The sequence below is a fragment of the Chroicocephalus ridibundus genome, chromosome 5 (genome assembly GCF_963924245.1).
Source record: "Chroicocephalus ridibundus chromosome 5, bChrRid1.1, whole genome shotgun sequence".
In the NCBI taxonomy this organism is placed as follows: Eukaryota; Metazoa; Chordata; class Aves; order Charadriiformes; family Laridae; genus Chroicocephalus; species Chroicocephalus ridibundus.
Genome location: NC_086288.1, coordinates 498,335 through 514,826, shown reverse-complemented (window position 1 = coordinate 514,826; position 16,492 = coordinate 498,335). Strand labels below are relative to the sequence as shown.

Here is a 16,492-nt window from a genome sequence, read left to right as displayed (position 1 = left end):
AGCTACTGCTTCAGAGAGGTTTTTAAGTCTCCATGAAAAAAGCAGCTCATCTCACAAATAAAACGCAAAAAATTCAATAGTGTCCAAGTGACAGGAACGTTTTAGCAGCTATTATCATAATAGATTTTATTGGGTTTTTTTGTTTCGTTTGTTTTTGTTTTAAATAACAGATTAATAGAGACAAACAGAACAAAAAAAAGAAATACCTTCAGCGTTGTTTTTTGTCCAATTATTCCATAAGTCTGTGCTGAGGGAAGAAACAGTAATAGCTGACTCTTCACTCATTGCCCCCATTGCTGTGTAATGCAAATAGATGTTTACTGTAACAGAAAAACTCAGTATATCTATTCAAGGTTCATTTCATCCAGAAAACATGTACCCACTTAATAGAATTCTGATACGATACAGCAATATAATAATTCCTTTAAAACATTCTTGCCTCCAACTTACTTGTGCCACAGCATAATTATGATCGCGAGGAAACAAACTATTGTTCGCAAATTTCCAAAACACATATCCATTCTGTTCTCCATTCTATTATCTTTTGCAATTTATGACAGATACATGCAATACACTACAATGTTACACCTATTTACCAGTCTAAGTAGCTTCTTTCCAGAGTTTAAATTATACCCTATCAGTTAAAATTCCATCCAGGTTTAAAACTGCTAAAATAATTCTGCTTCGCAACGTCTTCGCATGCTTCCCACCCCTACCACTTTTTTCAGAAAGACCTAACTACCGTTCAACAAAGCCTTGTACCTTGAAAAGCCCCCTCCAAACCTACCTTTCAGCAAAATATAGATTAGCATTCCAAATGCCATGGCAAGCAGCTGCTTTAACACCTTCTCCACTCTTCTTTCCAGATGGCTCGCTTGCTCTGCTTATCTGTGCTCCTGTGTTTTCTCTTGCACTTATATGCCAGGAAGCGTCATCTGCTGTTCTCACCAATCAAAAAAAGGTGCATCTGGCAGCAACCTCAGCCCCCGGGGCAACCACACATTTATTTAGGAAACTGCTATTATCTAGCAATGGGATCAGGTTTTCTTTTGAAACCCTGGTTTCCTATTACCTGTGGGCATAATTGTGCATGCAAAGATACAGTTTTAAAGAGAGACCTGGTATATGCCAGAGCAGATCAACAAAATACAGCAAAACAGAGGTGAGCAAAATGAAAGATGACGTATTGTGAAAAACGTGATCTTTCTTTCCCCTAGCAATGTAGGTCTTGTGTTAACTCCAGGAGGACAGTCCGCATTCAGGATGCTACTCTGGGGTTCGGGGTCTGGGGATCAGCTTCTGCTTTGCTCATATTCCTTCCCTGTACCTCAGTTCCCTGCCATCCAGAAGAGGAACTTCGAGAACAGCTAGTGCCAAGATTAGGAAGTGATCAGACATGAAGATAATGGATGATGTTCTCCATCTGTGGCTGCCAGCAAGAGGCCTTTGATCACAGGCTCTGGCGAGCCCGAGGGGCATGCTAATCACTTTTCACTCTGCCTTCCCATGTGCACAACTCTCTGCAGCAAGGCAGGCCACCAGCCCTGTGCAAGGCCTGGCATCGCTGGCTGGAGCTACACCCGACTGTGCAGGGCAGAAGGCGAGGGCTGGCAAAGCACAGCACTGAGAAAACACAGACTGAAAGAGCAGGTAAGCTGTTGCCTCCTATATTAGGTGATCCCTTCATTAGTCCCGCCACTATATTGACATAAAAGCCCATCTATACCTTTTCAAGGAAGTGGGTATGCATTAATGAGAACAATCATACTTGTGACATAAAGTGTTTGTAGGTCTCTAAGACATACCTGTCCTCCGTATTTCTTATACTAAACCACCCTCCACAGGCCCAAACACTGTCCAACTCCCTTGGTCACAGGCAGCTTGGAACAAGTAGGACTGGTCTCTCTGAAGGGTACTTACATAGCCAGACATATGAGAGCAGATCATCAGAAAGGCCCAGTTCAATAACGCACACACACATCAACAACGTGACTCTCACCAAAGGAGAGCTACACGCTTAACCCCAGCAACAACTTACGCTTTTTCTCAACTGTGAGCTCTAAGCAAAAAAAAAAAAAAAAAAAAAAAAAAATTTCACAATTGTTACAATCTAAACCCAAAAATCTTCTGATAAATGCTCTAATAACTCCGGTCAGCTGAAGTTCTCCCTCTACGCTGCCCTGTCCTCAGTGACCTGTAGGATTAGATCTAACCACTTCACATGTTAAGGGAAAAACACAAGCTAGTTATGCACATTTTAATTACGGACTGCATTCCAGGAGGCTTTTCCCTTCCTTCGCTATCCAGAATTGCTGCATGCCTGCACACTGATCGAGTGCAGCTTGCGCACTCCCCAGATCGACAGGAGTGTTTGTACCTACCTGGATAACCTCTGCCATCAGTCCCAAGCGGGGTAAGTCTCAAGAGCCTTGCTTTCAACACACATCTACACAATGGGAGCTTAATCCAGCTTGAATCTGAGCGGTGGCTTCGTCATTAGGCAATGCAGCTGGGTGCGGTAGGCCTGGGAGAAGGCTTCAGTGGATAAGGCCGTGCCTCTGTCCGCCACAGGGAGTGCATGCTTGGACCGGACCTGACCAGGACTGGCACACGAGCGTGCTTTTTGGGTTGGTAACAGGCCCTTCCCTCTGGATGCTCCTTCTGGGATGTTCTCCCAGTAGAGAACACTCTCACAAATGTGTCTGGCAGCTCTGAAAATAGCAAGTCGTTGAGTGAAACCTCAGTCTCACTGGCTTTTGTGTAATGCTAACCTATCCACCACAGGTGAAAAAGAGAAAAAGCTTAAGATGCACAATAAACTGCTTGCAGGACATGAAAGAGGCAGACTCGCTGAAGTGGTGTAAGCAAAAGGCATAATTTGTGATTCTGACAAAAAAATGCAGATATGTTTTTAGTTAAATCAAAGAAAACAAACATGAATCTAGAACAGCAATGTAAACAGATGAAACAAAGTAATGACTGAACATGCAGAAGACCTCCATTTGCTCCACCCTTCACACACAGATAAAAAAAGAAAATGTACAACCACCCCCCAAACTGTATTAAAATTTTTCACCAAGACTAACATAACAGTGAACAAGCTTTATTCCACCTGAATCACTGACGGGTTGACCAGTCTAAGCATTATCTGCATAGGCACCTTCATCCTCTTAACGTTCATAGTACGGCTTAAACATAAACAGATAAGCAAGTGTCTGCACTGTTGGCACCACATATTTAGTAATGATTCTGTCAACCTCTTTTGCAAACGCTGCATTAAACAAAGCTCTCAGAAAGTTAACCACAAGAACAATCAGCAGAGAAGTGGTGCTCTGTCTTGTTTCTTTTATTACCGTAAGTGCATTTGTTTGTTTAAGAGCAGTAATATTTAGCCACAATTCTTTTTCTTCCCATTTCAAGTTATTAGAGTCTACTAGCAAACACCTACGGCTCTCAATGGAAAAAAAAAAATCAAAGTTAGCGCAACTGAGATAAAAACATGAAGAAAAAAGTCCAAACTGGCTCCCACTGGCTTCAGTGGGAATCAGGGTAGGCTCTTCATGTCAATAGTGCAGACACTCAGTTCAACTGGCATCTCAGCAGTAACTTCCTCCAACTTTTACATTGCATGAGACTATTCTGGATCCATCTTTGTAACTAAAAGTTTTGGGAATAGAAATATACCAATCTTATTATCCCATATAGTCCTCTCTAAGCAGCAAAACATCATAGCCAAGGATTCACGGGGCTGAGCCTTACATCACGTACTGAAAAACAACTCTTCATGCACTTACGGAAAATAAAATTCCAACACACCTTGTAGATTTACCTACATTCTGCCTAATAAAGTCCAATCCAGCCCAGTCATCTATTCAAGGTTATTTGTGGGATGAGGGTATTATGCACCAAAACATTTTGTCAAAGAAATCCAGACATGGGAAGAAAAGAATTCTGGCTTTAATTCTAGCTACTCATTCATGCATACCTCTTGCATATGTTTCAAGTCAAAATTTCACCAGTGTTCAAGTTTATGTGACTATTTTAAAACAGGTACGAACATTTGCCTTCATGACAGCATTACTGCCTGGCAGGTGAAACAAAAATTTCAGGCTTTCACTCCTTCCAGAATCAACATTTCTGTTGCTATCTCTGTTTTAAAAAAATAAATTCAAGACTTCAAACTACACACAGCGTGCTTCACGACCTCAGAACGCAAACCATATTTTTAAAAGATACTTAGCGTGTTGAAACTTATTTTTCATACTGTTTGAAAGATGTGCTTAAAAGGTCTCGATAACTGCACCCCGTCCCCAGATACACAGGTATTTTTTTTATTCATGCTTCATTCTTCATTTTCACACACATAATTGACCACCACCAACGTATCTGCATAGGCTGCATTCTCCAATTCATTTTTGCTCACAATAAGTCAGTAGGAGGTAACACAAAGTATTTTAACATTTTGTAAACCATCAGGTTTAGCATACTTGACATGAAAAAATAAATACAATGTAGAAATAAATATCTTTGTAGTAAAAAATAAATGTTTTGTGTATCAATAAATAGAACAACTTGGATTCTTCTTCCAAGGTAGCCTGCTTGCTCTAGTAAATGAGCTTTTTAGCAACTATGAGTGTGTTCTTCAGAAGCATTGCAACAGTCATAGGTCCTACCCCTCCTGGCACTGGAGTGATAAAGCCAGCCTTCTTCTTCACTTCTAAGAGAAAAGAGAAAAAGGTATTGACTAAGAATGTTTTCAAAAACATTGGCTTTTTTTCTTCAGTTGCCCACACACGCCTAACTGGCAATGAGCATAAAGGACTGCGACTTGGCAAGCACCGGAGAATATGGGAAAAGTTAAGGCAGAAGTTTTCCTACAGCCATGGCAGTGACAGGATACAGTCAGGACCGGGGCTGCAAGGTAGTTTTCTTCATCTGAATATTATTACCCAGGGGCTAGTTCTGGGGCATGGTTTCACAACCTGTTTGAGCTGATCTACCCGCAGCAGGCTGCCCTTTCCTCATGGGAGCGACATGCATTCAAACAGCCTGTGGTCAGACAGATGCGAGGTTGATCCTGGCAATTTTTTTTTTGTTAAGGGGCAGTTTTCGACTGTTTGACCTGGCTGACCAGCTGGCTCAGGAACGCCTGGGTGACATGAGGGCAGGACGACCCCAGGAGGGCAGCACAGACTTGCATCACCAGCTGCCAACTGCGATACGGCACCTTCAATACCCAGGAGAGCTATGGAAGCTGGGGATCTCATTCTGCAAGTAAAGAGATGACTCCCCAAATGGTGTGTGTTCCTGAGGTGAGGCACACAGAGCAGAAGCCTGCTGGAACCGTCAAAATCCACAGCAGAGCACCAGCAGCAGTTAAGTCACCCATTCGGCCTCCTTCCCCGGCTCTAGCTTGCTGCTTCTAACACAGATACTCTACAATCAGAAAAGGGAACTTAAGAAAACCACAGAGGGAGAAAGTACAGTTTCCTGGTTGATTTGTTTTTCTGCTTCACAATACAGACAAAGAACAAAAACAAGAGTTGTCTTCAAGGTAAAACAGATCCTCGTGGCAAAATTCCCATTGCAACCTCAGCAATAAACACTCAGCTCCTCCAGAGAAGCAGAGAAGACTCCCCCGCTCCCCCAACCCAGTGTTACTCTGGTGCCTATACTGAACTAGGATTTGGAGGCGCAGATCTTCCCAAAGACTCAAACAGAAAGGAAACTCTTACAGCTGAATTAGCTCCAACCACAAACCATGTCAGACTATCCAAAGTCAGTATACACCTTGAATGCTTGTGTTAAGGGGTAAATACGTGCAGATTTTTTTTTCTAAGCACTTAAGTGAACACCTGTCAAGTTAACCTCTTTGTACAAGCAATTAATATAACGTAGCAATAAATCCTGACTTGATGTTCTTATCTACTGTTGCAAAATGCAATCAACTGGAATTGCAGGTTACTTGCAAAGGAATTACATGCAACTGGCTGGGAACTTGTTGCATGACAAACTGTAATGAGCAGTTATTTGCTAATAATGGTTAGTCCAAATGGCACATTACTAACCTGATTACTACAGAGGGTTTTTTTTTTTTCTCAAGTGCCACCATGAGAGGTTTTTTTGTTTGTTAGTTTGGGGTTTTTTTGCTTGCTTAGAAATAATTCCTTGAAAACTCACTCCCCACTTTTAAAAGCGTTGTTTTTAAAAAGGCAGACATACATACACAGGAGAAAACTGAGCAAGCATAACTCTGACACAAGCACATACATTTCCACTGAAGTCACCGCAGAACAGAACCTATACCTGGCTATGAGAAAAAGCGCCTTGATTTTGGAACAAACAAGATAACATACCGCTGCTTTAAGTGTATTCATCTTGAATATATGCGGTGCTTTACTGATGAGAATAACAAGGTCTCTCAAAAAGATATATTAAAGGCGAACTTGAAAGGATATTGGTTTTTTTCTGAAAGCTCATTTGCTAGATTTTAAGGGGGAGTAAATGAAATAAAAAATCCCCTGTCTGAACTCCCCAAGGCATGGACCTAACAAGAGCATTCGCAGAAGTTAACGGCGAGTATCTCGCTGAAGAACAGAAGATTAAACCTCATTGAGGACAGATGGCAATAACAACTGGGAAGGTTTTAATCACTCAGTTGACTGGTACCACCAGACATACTGCTAAAATATTTGTAAAGGTAGACATATTGCAATGCATTTTTTTACATGTAAATTGTAACAAATGAATTAAGATCTCATATGACAGTTATTCTTCATATTCTCAAACACAAATAATTTGTCTTTTTAATAGTTATACTATTCTGAACTACCTACCGTTTGAGATTGGTGTTTACGGTTAATACAGTTACTACAAATTTCCAAAATTAATGTTATAATTATTGAAATATACCCACATCTGAAGTAAACACAGTAATTACCATAGAAAATATTTTAGGCATTTTAAATTGAAATAAGCTTGTTTCCAAGGCAATGTTACATACCTCTTTTTGTGGTATTATTCAAACTACTCCTATCTTACTTACAAAGAGGTACAACCCACAACCGGACCATGCCTTACCTAAAGAAAGCCTTCTAATGAATATCACGTACAACATTCATTGCCTCTAGTCTTAGTAACTGTACTCAGCACTAAACACGCAGCAGCACACTGTTTTCACAAGTTGTTGGGGAATTTCTCTCCCATACTCTATCATTATGGAAATCCCCGTGGGTCAGCGCGGCAGAAGATGTATTTTGTATCAGTTAGCATAAAACCACCCAGATAGCTTATTCACAAAAGCCGGTCCAGACTTTTAAATGCAGAACAGGTGTCTATGTTGGGGAAACTACCATCTGATAAGTTTCCATCTGCGAGCGTAAATACAGATATGGTGAATGCCATTTTCCAAGATGAATACCAGCGACCAAAGGGGGAAAAGTAACCTGGCCCTCAAAAATGTAAATAGATTTTCCTTTCCTCGTGAAGTGTACTAGGCCAAAGCACAGTTCCAAGACGGCACTTCAGTGTGACCGATCTCACGTCAGCAAGTAAGGTGCTGCGTGGTCGGTTCCTCCAGAAGGTCTTGTTTCTGCTTCTCAGCAACAGTATAACTTTGTCCCTAGCTTTAACCCTGCTTTCTCGAGATGCATGCTCATCTCTCTGCCAATCTGGTACACGTTGGTATACAAATTAGGTGCCTATGGGGGAGGAGCTGCTATTTTGCAGTTTCTGTCGAACCTTAAAATCTTCCTTTGATTCTTCAGAAGAAATGAAATGTAGATTGTTTCCTTGAAAAACAGGACCCACTGCTTTGGAAACAGCCCTTCATTCCTAGGTTCCTTTAAAGCTAAGGACATCAGACACCTAATAGGGTTAATCACACAAACCACGGGCAAGTCTCAACCTGAAGGCAGTTCTGGGTCTTGTGAATCTGCATTAAGTGATGCAGAGTAACTCCTGCCTAAGCACTGTTTCCACACAGCTTTATTAGTCCCTGTAAAGCTACTCTGGATCACTGCATCCCTGCAGCACTGCATAAGTGTGAATCACGTGCTCAGCAATCACAGCAGATATCCCACGTTCTACTCTACAAATCCTAGGATTCCTCCCACTAAGCACTGTGGGATTCCGACCAGCAAGCATCTACCCCTTTTCGCACAGCTCCTTCTTTTTGGTGTTACCTCTGTTTCCCTTACCGCAGCTATTTTAACAGCAATATAAAGGAAAACCAAGGAATTACGGCCCAGTACTGTAATTCTCGTACTGCATACATAGATCTTTCCTCCCCCAGTACCTCTAAAAGCCAAGCAACAGAGGCATCTGGGGCAGAAAAATCCAGTGTGTAATTATGCACACAAACTTCTTTGCATTCAGCTCATCAGCAGCGCATAGGATATCGCTGTAGCCTTGGGAAGAGTACCTAGACTTGGCCATCCAGCAACTTACTGCCAGCCATCAGCACTCAGTCAATCCAGCGTCCTGGCGGTCATAGCCTAATGCTAACCTTTTTATTTATTTCTTGCACCAGCAGAGCATCACAACAGGCAACGCTTTCGCCGATTTTTGCAGAGCAGCAATATGGTGACAAGCTTGCATAGACTGGATTTTTATTGCCAGGTCTTCAAAATCAACCGAGAAATTAACTAAAAAATGCCATAGAAAAGCAGCGGGAACATCCACCTTCTAGTTTCACAACCAGCATTTGAAAAAGCTGCACAGAGAGATAATTTGAAAAAGATTCAATAATCTGAAGAGAAGCCTGCAGCCTGGAAGGTAACGCGACAAATGCAAAGCATCAGCAAACAACCGTCAGAAGCGACTGATGTCGCAAAGCCTGGGTTTTCCACCAACTGTAGTTGATACGCTATTTCCATTAAGAAATAGGATTCGAAGACCATCCTGGTAAATCTCTTAAACTACATGAAGAAATTTCAAGAAACTTGTCAGCTTGCCCAATTATTTGGTAGGCATTGGTCCTGTAGCTGATGAGGACAGGATATGCTTCCCTGGTTTTCACTCAACTGATTCTTTTTGGTACACTTGGTCTATCCAGAAGCAGTATGTCAATCTGGTCCATTCTCCACCTTAATAATACTCAATGTACCATTTCCCTGTTTCCCCTGTGTTTACTATGTACAAATATCCTTACTCTAAGCAAATTCATACTATATGCCCATCACCCTTTACCATATCCATCACTTGTTGAGGCAGTCTTTTCTGCTATTCAGCAATGGGAACCCCTCTTTACTCCTGGTGGCACCCATTTTCCAGAATCTCTTTTACATCCCCTAGGCTGTGCAAGACAGACGAGTGGGGAGAGCAATTCTCATTTATGAAGCCCTCCACTGATATAGCAACTATATCACCTATCCAATAAAGACTCTAACCAGCATTACCATCTGCTTGTCAGAGATATGGGAAGAATCATTTGAGTTCTCTACGCTTTGGTTTCACGGGCATTTCCAGTTCCAGTTTCAAAGGTTAGCTACTACATTGACGTGTAACTACCCTGCTCTACCAGTCACTCCTGGAAACGGTGCTCCACCCAAAAAAGCTGTTCCAGCTAAATGCTCTTTTTAAGTTGTTGCTTTACTTCATATTCCTGGTCCTCATAGCCCTCCTCCCCCCTTAGCATTACTGCTGTGGCAACAAAAGCCCTATAAAACAGGGCCAAGTACACCCACACATGCACTACCCTGTTCATAGAAATATGTCTCCCTTTCTGTGCCTGAAACTCGCTGCGCAAAAGCAAAAATGGCACCGGCAATAATCTCAGGATGCCACTGCTTCTCCTCCTCCCTGTCACCTCACTCTCCCTCTTGTGGTTCCCAGAAGCTACAAAAGTTTCTCTCCCTGGACCATATATTTCGACAAATTCTTAACATATATAAGGGTACATGGAATGTGCTGTGCTGCTTATATATGGAGAGGTGCACACGCACTTTAAGATGTCCTAGCAATATCAGACTGGGTACCTCAGCGCTTCACAGCTGACCCCCACGTGCACTGCGTTTTCCACTCATGTTCTTTCAGATACCTTGAACTGCTCAGTAAGCTATTCTGGACAAAAAAAAAAAAAAAAAAAAAAAAATCTCTTCCTTTGATGTGGACACTGTTTGGAGTCTCAAAATAAAGAGGACATATGGGATGGGGGAAATCACAAATACTGTTTAAAGACATTCCATAACACAGCCTGTGATTTTTGCCCAAAATAAATGTTTAAGTCTGACAAGCACAGAGGTACCCTGATGCCATCGCTACCAAGCCAGCCATTATAGCAGCTGTAGTAGTGATACGCACAAGTCTGATACCATTAAATTTTTTTTAAGTCAACTAAATAATCTTGTTGCTCCTCCTCATCTGCTGAGTTTAAAGGACAGCCAAAGTGTGTTCCTTGGCTTGAGAGTGTGTACACACACATATGGCAGAGGTCAGTCCTCAGCCCACTGTGGGAAGCGCTGTCAAGGGCAAGGTCTCTGGCTGTGGGTGACTGCATGCAACCCTGTTGCCTACAGCAGAAGCGGGCATGACTCAAACAAATGCAGATTTCAGAATGGATTTCAAAACTCTTTTTTTGAGCAGCTATCAAATTCTCTTGGCCTGTGGTAGGAATGTGGTAGGAATATTTTCCTTTAGGCATTTCTTACATTGAATTCAATAATGAACAACATTACAAAATTTTGAAATGTCATCCTTTTGTTGTTAAAGAGATAAAAATAAACGTTAGTGTTTAACCTACCCCCTAGAGATTAGAGTATAGCATCCAAGTATTGCTAGGATATGACAACTGAATCAAAACAGTTTCCACCCATCTAATAAACTTAATTTCCACTACGGGAGATTTTCAGTCAGATGACCTGGTGAAATAAGCCCTTTCCATCTATTTCTTACAAATCAAATTTAACCTCTGATTGCCCAGTTAAATCTCTGCTCTCCCTATGGCCACATTTTCCTACTTAAAAAAGCAGCTGATGAGACAGTAGGTACTGGTGGGCTACACGATGTTAAAGAGGTGCTGCATGTCATGCTAGCCATTTACATACCTAGCCTCGACCTGCAAAAATCATTTTCATTGAAGCTTAAATATAAATTCAGTCGAGTGATCAAAGGGAGTCAAAGGATAAAATTATTTGCTACCTGAATACACTAGCTTGTTCCATTTCCTAACTGCCAAACCAAATACTCCGCAAGGGTGATTGACTTTTTAGTATTTAGAACTGTATACACTGGGATGGTTCTTTTTTGTTGTTAGAGATTTAGTGAAACTTTCACCGATACCAACGAACCAACAACAATTTCCCTTTGGCAATGTACAGTGAAATGCTATTTGCAACTGTAGTGGCATAATCCAAGTTGAAGTTCCTCCCTCTTTTTTGGATCTTCCCTCCCCCCAGGTAAAATCCTGAGAACAACCCACAGCAGACATGACGAGACATATACAGTGCATTGCTGAAACTCTGAATCATGGCCTTGCCATTGAATCTACACCTATAATACATTCAGAAGGTCTCGCATTTAAAGAAAAACAAACAAAAAGGATACTATTTCATGTTTCCCAAACTTAAAGCTTTTTTTCCTCCCACAGCTGCTAAAGCAAACAAAAAATCCTGAAAACTCTCTGTACTTTAGTTCGGTTCTGAAAACAGAAAAGATAACCTTTTACTTGTGATAGTATAAGCAGGATAACAAACCAAAAAAAATCTGAGTTGCACTCCAAGTATTTTTCTACTGGAGCTCTATTGTACACGTACAGTTATACATTTCCAAATGCCTGCCGAGACAATCGCTTAGCTACACTCGTGCAAGTAATTTCACTGACTTTAACAGACAGGTATCATGTACGATAAGTAAAAGAAGCAGGAACTAAGGGAGTGATGTAATGACAAATATATACAGCTGGCTAGAAACATTTTGAATATAATTAAGCTTTGAGACATTATGCCAGCCAAGATGTTAATAACCGTGAAAAAAACCTGTGGGTGATTTTCATACTTATCAAAATAAGGAACTGTTGAGAACCATTAATAATGTGGGGAAATGCTGTCTAAGCTTCCCACAGTCAACTCTGCCAATAAGCTTTAATTTTCAACTGCAACAATCCTGCTATTCCAGTCTGGAGCTCCTCCAGAGCAGAGATATTTAATCAAGTTAAATTGTGAACTTGCTCTGCAACACATTAAACATAAAAAGATCAATATGTAATACAAATTTTTATCTGTTAGGCTTGCCTGGACCGAGCTTAAAACGAACCCACATTAAACCTTAGCATAAAGTATACTTGTAAAGCAGAAGTAAGATTTTCACATACGAGTGTAGAGTGAGAGCAGAAAAGGAGGCTTGAGAAGCTGTGGTATAATAATCTTTGCTATAAACAGTGGGAGACCCTATACTTGTGAAAGAGCAGAAACTGTTTTTATTGCTTACTCTTGAAACGCTTCACAGACTCACAAAGGATTAAAGAAACCGGGAGACAAGCGTCTTCTGCCACCTCATTGCTGTAACAGCTCATCTGCATCTCTTAAAGGTTGCTGGTATGCGTAATTGAAAGTAACGCTTCCTCTCTTAAATAACATACCATTTCTTGAGAGCAGATATACAAACATATAGTTTTTCTTCTTATTTAAGTAAATTAGAAAAAATTCCTGCAAGTCTTATCTCATTTGAGACACTGGCTATTCCAAGTATTTATCATGAATGAATCCCTCAAACTTAACATATTTATCCAACAGGTTCGTATAAAGAGTGTTTTGCTGACCTTCAAAGTCCACATCCCCAACTAATTTGGTCTTTCCCGTAAGAGGATCGTGGATATGGTTGATGCCTACATCAATCACAGCTGCACCTTCTTTCACCATATCAGTTGTAATCAACTTCGGGATACCTGGAATCAAGATAGATTTGATTAATATGGCCAGGTAGTCTTAGGTCATCAGTTTCAAATTATATCAAGGGGTGTACATGCATGTGTATGTATGCACAGAAAAGAAGGTAAGTCTTTCACTTGATTTTTTGTTGATACATCTCACAGAAAACAATTATTCCCCAGTTTCACACAGTTTGTAATCATAAGAAGAACAGGTGAATTTGTTCATTTTGACTTAATATTCTCAGCTAAACCTGCAGTCACAAACATAGTCAACATGACCTCAACGATGGAAGTACTTGCTGGTCTGTGGTAATAAGTCCATTTCATAGCATTTCCAAAGAAAAGCTAGGCGATAAAGATGCTCTGCGAGCCACCAGAAACTGTTAGTATTGTCAGAGGTCTGCTGATAGAGATGTGTTGTCAACTGCTGAAGCAAGCCGTGTATGTTAACCTCGACAGCATTTTATTTAATCTTTACTTTTTTAATATCTGTATTGCATTTGTGTTACTCCCGACTCCTCTGATTTCTCATATACTTCACTTGTTAGCTGCATGACATTTCAAGCAGTTACTTAAATAATGAAGAAGAACTACATGAAATCATAGTGAAATACCACTGCTATAAAAAAAATAAAAATATATATATAGAGAGAGAGATACGCTAGCACGGTAATAGAATCTGATCTACCCTGCCTTCTTATTTTTGATTCCTGTCATTTATAAGCAACAGTTGGACAACAAGGAAAAATAGAATGGCCAGCTCAGATTTAGCTATAATAAACAGCAGCAGCTCAATTTGTAGGAGAGAAACAACTGGCTTTTAAGCAAAGCTTTCTCCACCTGATCTTCTCATAAGCAAGCAAGAAAAACATACTAGACAGAAAATCTGGTGGGTAATCGTATCCATGTAAGAGGCTGCAATGGTACTTTATGAAAATGAAAGCGTGTGCAGAAGAAGTACCACAAAGACCAGGTGTTTGTTTATAATGTCACTAGCGCAATGGCAGAGATTGCTTATTATCTATTAGGGGCATAAGGTGCAGATGACACGAAGCTGGAAAGAACTTTAAAGAGATTAGCTTAGATTTCAAGTGCCACTGGAAACAAGGAACAAAGCATCTAAAATCATTTGACATCGAACAGAGAGGAAGGCAAGACACCACATTTACATACAAATAATTACCCCTCACAAAGGCAAGAGACAGCAAACAACTGGTTAGGCAGTAATTTTTCAGAAAAAGAATTTTGAGATTAGATGAACTGAACACAAACAGACACAACCATGCTACTGCACGACACACAGTGTCTGACACTGACCTCTCACAGGGGACTTCTACAAAACACCATGTCCTGCTATTTATAGCAAATTGGGCCATCTCCCCGCTTGACCAAAGAGGGCCTGGCCTCAGTGTCCTAGAGTATGATTTTTTTGCTATTAAGAAACTGCAGCTAAGACCGAGTGCTGCAACAAGCTGTCTCATCTCTTTCATATGCACCGTATTTCTTCAGCACATTTAAATGTAAAGCATCTTGATATTCATCACAAAGATGTTCAACAGTCAGGACTGAGAAAACCTAAAAGGTCACTTCAGGTTCCAGATTAGGAGCTGAGTCAATGGCTGTATGTTTCCAGTCAGCACAGCTGAGCTATCTATATACACAGCAAGAGACACCAAAACAGTTATTTAGGTATCGAAAGAACTGAAGTACAAAAATGACAACTGAATTACATGTAAAATCTGACCTGGGTCCTACCAAAGGAGATGGGGGCAAAACACCACTTTCTAAGGAGTAATACCGGACAGTGAATGTCTTCCACTTTGTAAAGATCACTGCTGCATGGGATTTCTAACTGCAGGTAGCACCACGTGTACTTTGAGAAGATCAATCTTTCCCAGCCTCCCCAGTCTGCTGAAGCTAGAGGCAAGACTTCTATGGCATGCCAACAGCTCCACTTGATGCACTGAAAAGACCTCCCTTTCAAGAACAGCAGTTCAGTAGGATCCCGCTTTGCAGAGAGCAGTTTTAATTACAGGAAAGGCCATCTTAGAACAAACATACTAGCACCACTTTACAAACAGCAGCATCATCTATGACCAGACATCTGAAAGTTTACGCCTGGACAATCACAACAAACGAAGCACCTCCTGGAATGTTAAGGCAAAGCAGCATCTGAGACCAAAGTCACTGCATGCTATCAGAGAGCCAAGAATATCAAGTCCTTATACATCATCCGCATTAGCCTATCATACATTAATTGCAACAGCAGCAATCTCTTCTCTGTATTAATTTTAAATGACTTCCTAAATTTGTTTCCTACAATGCAACCTCCAACTTTGAGTGATGGGACATTCCAACTTTAGAGTTACAATTCACCTTGCTGCTTCTCCCTCAGTACTGTGAGGAACGCTCATCCCAGTAACAGAGTATCTCTAAAGGGGGAGTCTAAGCTCCCCTCTCCCCACCAAAGCAGCTTTTTCTCAGGTGCAGAGAAGGAAAAAAAAAAAAAAAAGAAAAGAAGGAAAAAAAAAAAGCAAATCCACATGGTTTGAGACTGTAGTTTTATTGGAGGCGAGCTCTGGTATACAATGGCTTCGGCTTCATTTAAAGTGCTGGATCACAGCCAATTAATCCTTTAGATAGAGGCAGTACAAGAACCTTCTTTGCTCTCCATTTCTCACTCCCCCATAGGACACAAGCTTGAAACTCTGCTTCTGATGTTGAGCAAGCCAAGACCTCAAATTCCTTCCAATGCCATCTGATAACATCTGGCTGCGTCTACTTCATCACACTCTTATGCAATCAATTGCAAGCCGGCTCGTAATTGGATAATGCCTCAGCCTTATGGGGGTAAATGATCTGTGTGTGATAGGCATGGAAGCATATTAACGGAAGCTGCACAGTTACACCCTTTGTAAAATGGTTTGATAATAGGCCAAATACTTAATAGCAACAAATAAACTAACCCCCAAACCAAATGAGCAGATCTATTTACTTAAGCCTGCTTTACATACCAAGTAGAAGAGATAAGCGTTAGAGCAGCTATTCCTAAAATGCACTGACTGAAGAATGTGGGAAAATCTTTCATCGGTAATTTTTGTAGAAAACGATGAATCACTTCTTAAACAAAAGAGAAACAAAGCCCTACCTAATCCCAGCTTAGGTACAAGGACTGTAAAGTAACCAACTCCTGAGAAAGCTAACCAGCCACTATCTGAATTAAGGGGTCTGACAAATCAGCAATTCCTATACAAGAGGACCACAGATCATGCCCCGAGGGGCAGCACAAGTAGTCCTAGCAGAATTTCACCTGGCATTTGGCATCCCCACTCCTTCTCCTCTTTACCCCCTCTCCAAACCTTGCAGGCAGATGACTTGTCTCTCTCAAGGCAGACTGGAAAGCCAAAACAGCAGAAGCAGCAGGTCAACTAGTCAAAGACTGCCTACGGCCTCCATCACCGCCCTGGGAATACTGTGGTGGCCATACGAGCACCACAGGTAAAGCTGCACTTATTGTTCTACTACGGGTCTGGGCCCATGGCAGAACGAACAGACTCCATGGGATATCTGTATAAGCAGGGACAGTGGGCTAAGACTGGAAAGGCTACAGTGGGATGCAAAGTG

At 41.1% G+C, this 16,492-nt stretch overlaps 1 protein-coding gene across 21 annotated transcripts in view; it reads right to left on the bottom strand.

Moving 5' to 3' along the window:
* The window catches only part of LOC134516735 (epigen), a 66,893-nt gene that overhangs the window by 29,618 nt on the left and 20,783 nt on the right, over positions 1–16,492 (bottom strand). For 15 of the 21 annotated variants that reach the window (XM_063337256.1, XM_063337258.1, XM_063337255.1 and 12 more), the window contains one exon: positions 12,758–12,883. In XM_063337256.1, the coding sequence (XP_063193326.1) occupies positions 12,758–12,883 (126 nt within the window). The other 6 variants (XM_063337270.1, XM_063337269.1, XM_063337271.1 and 3 more) reach the window with 4 other exon arrangements.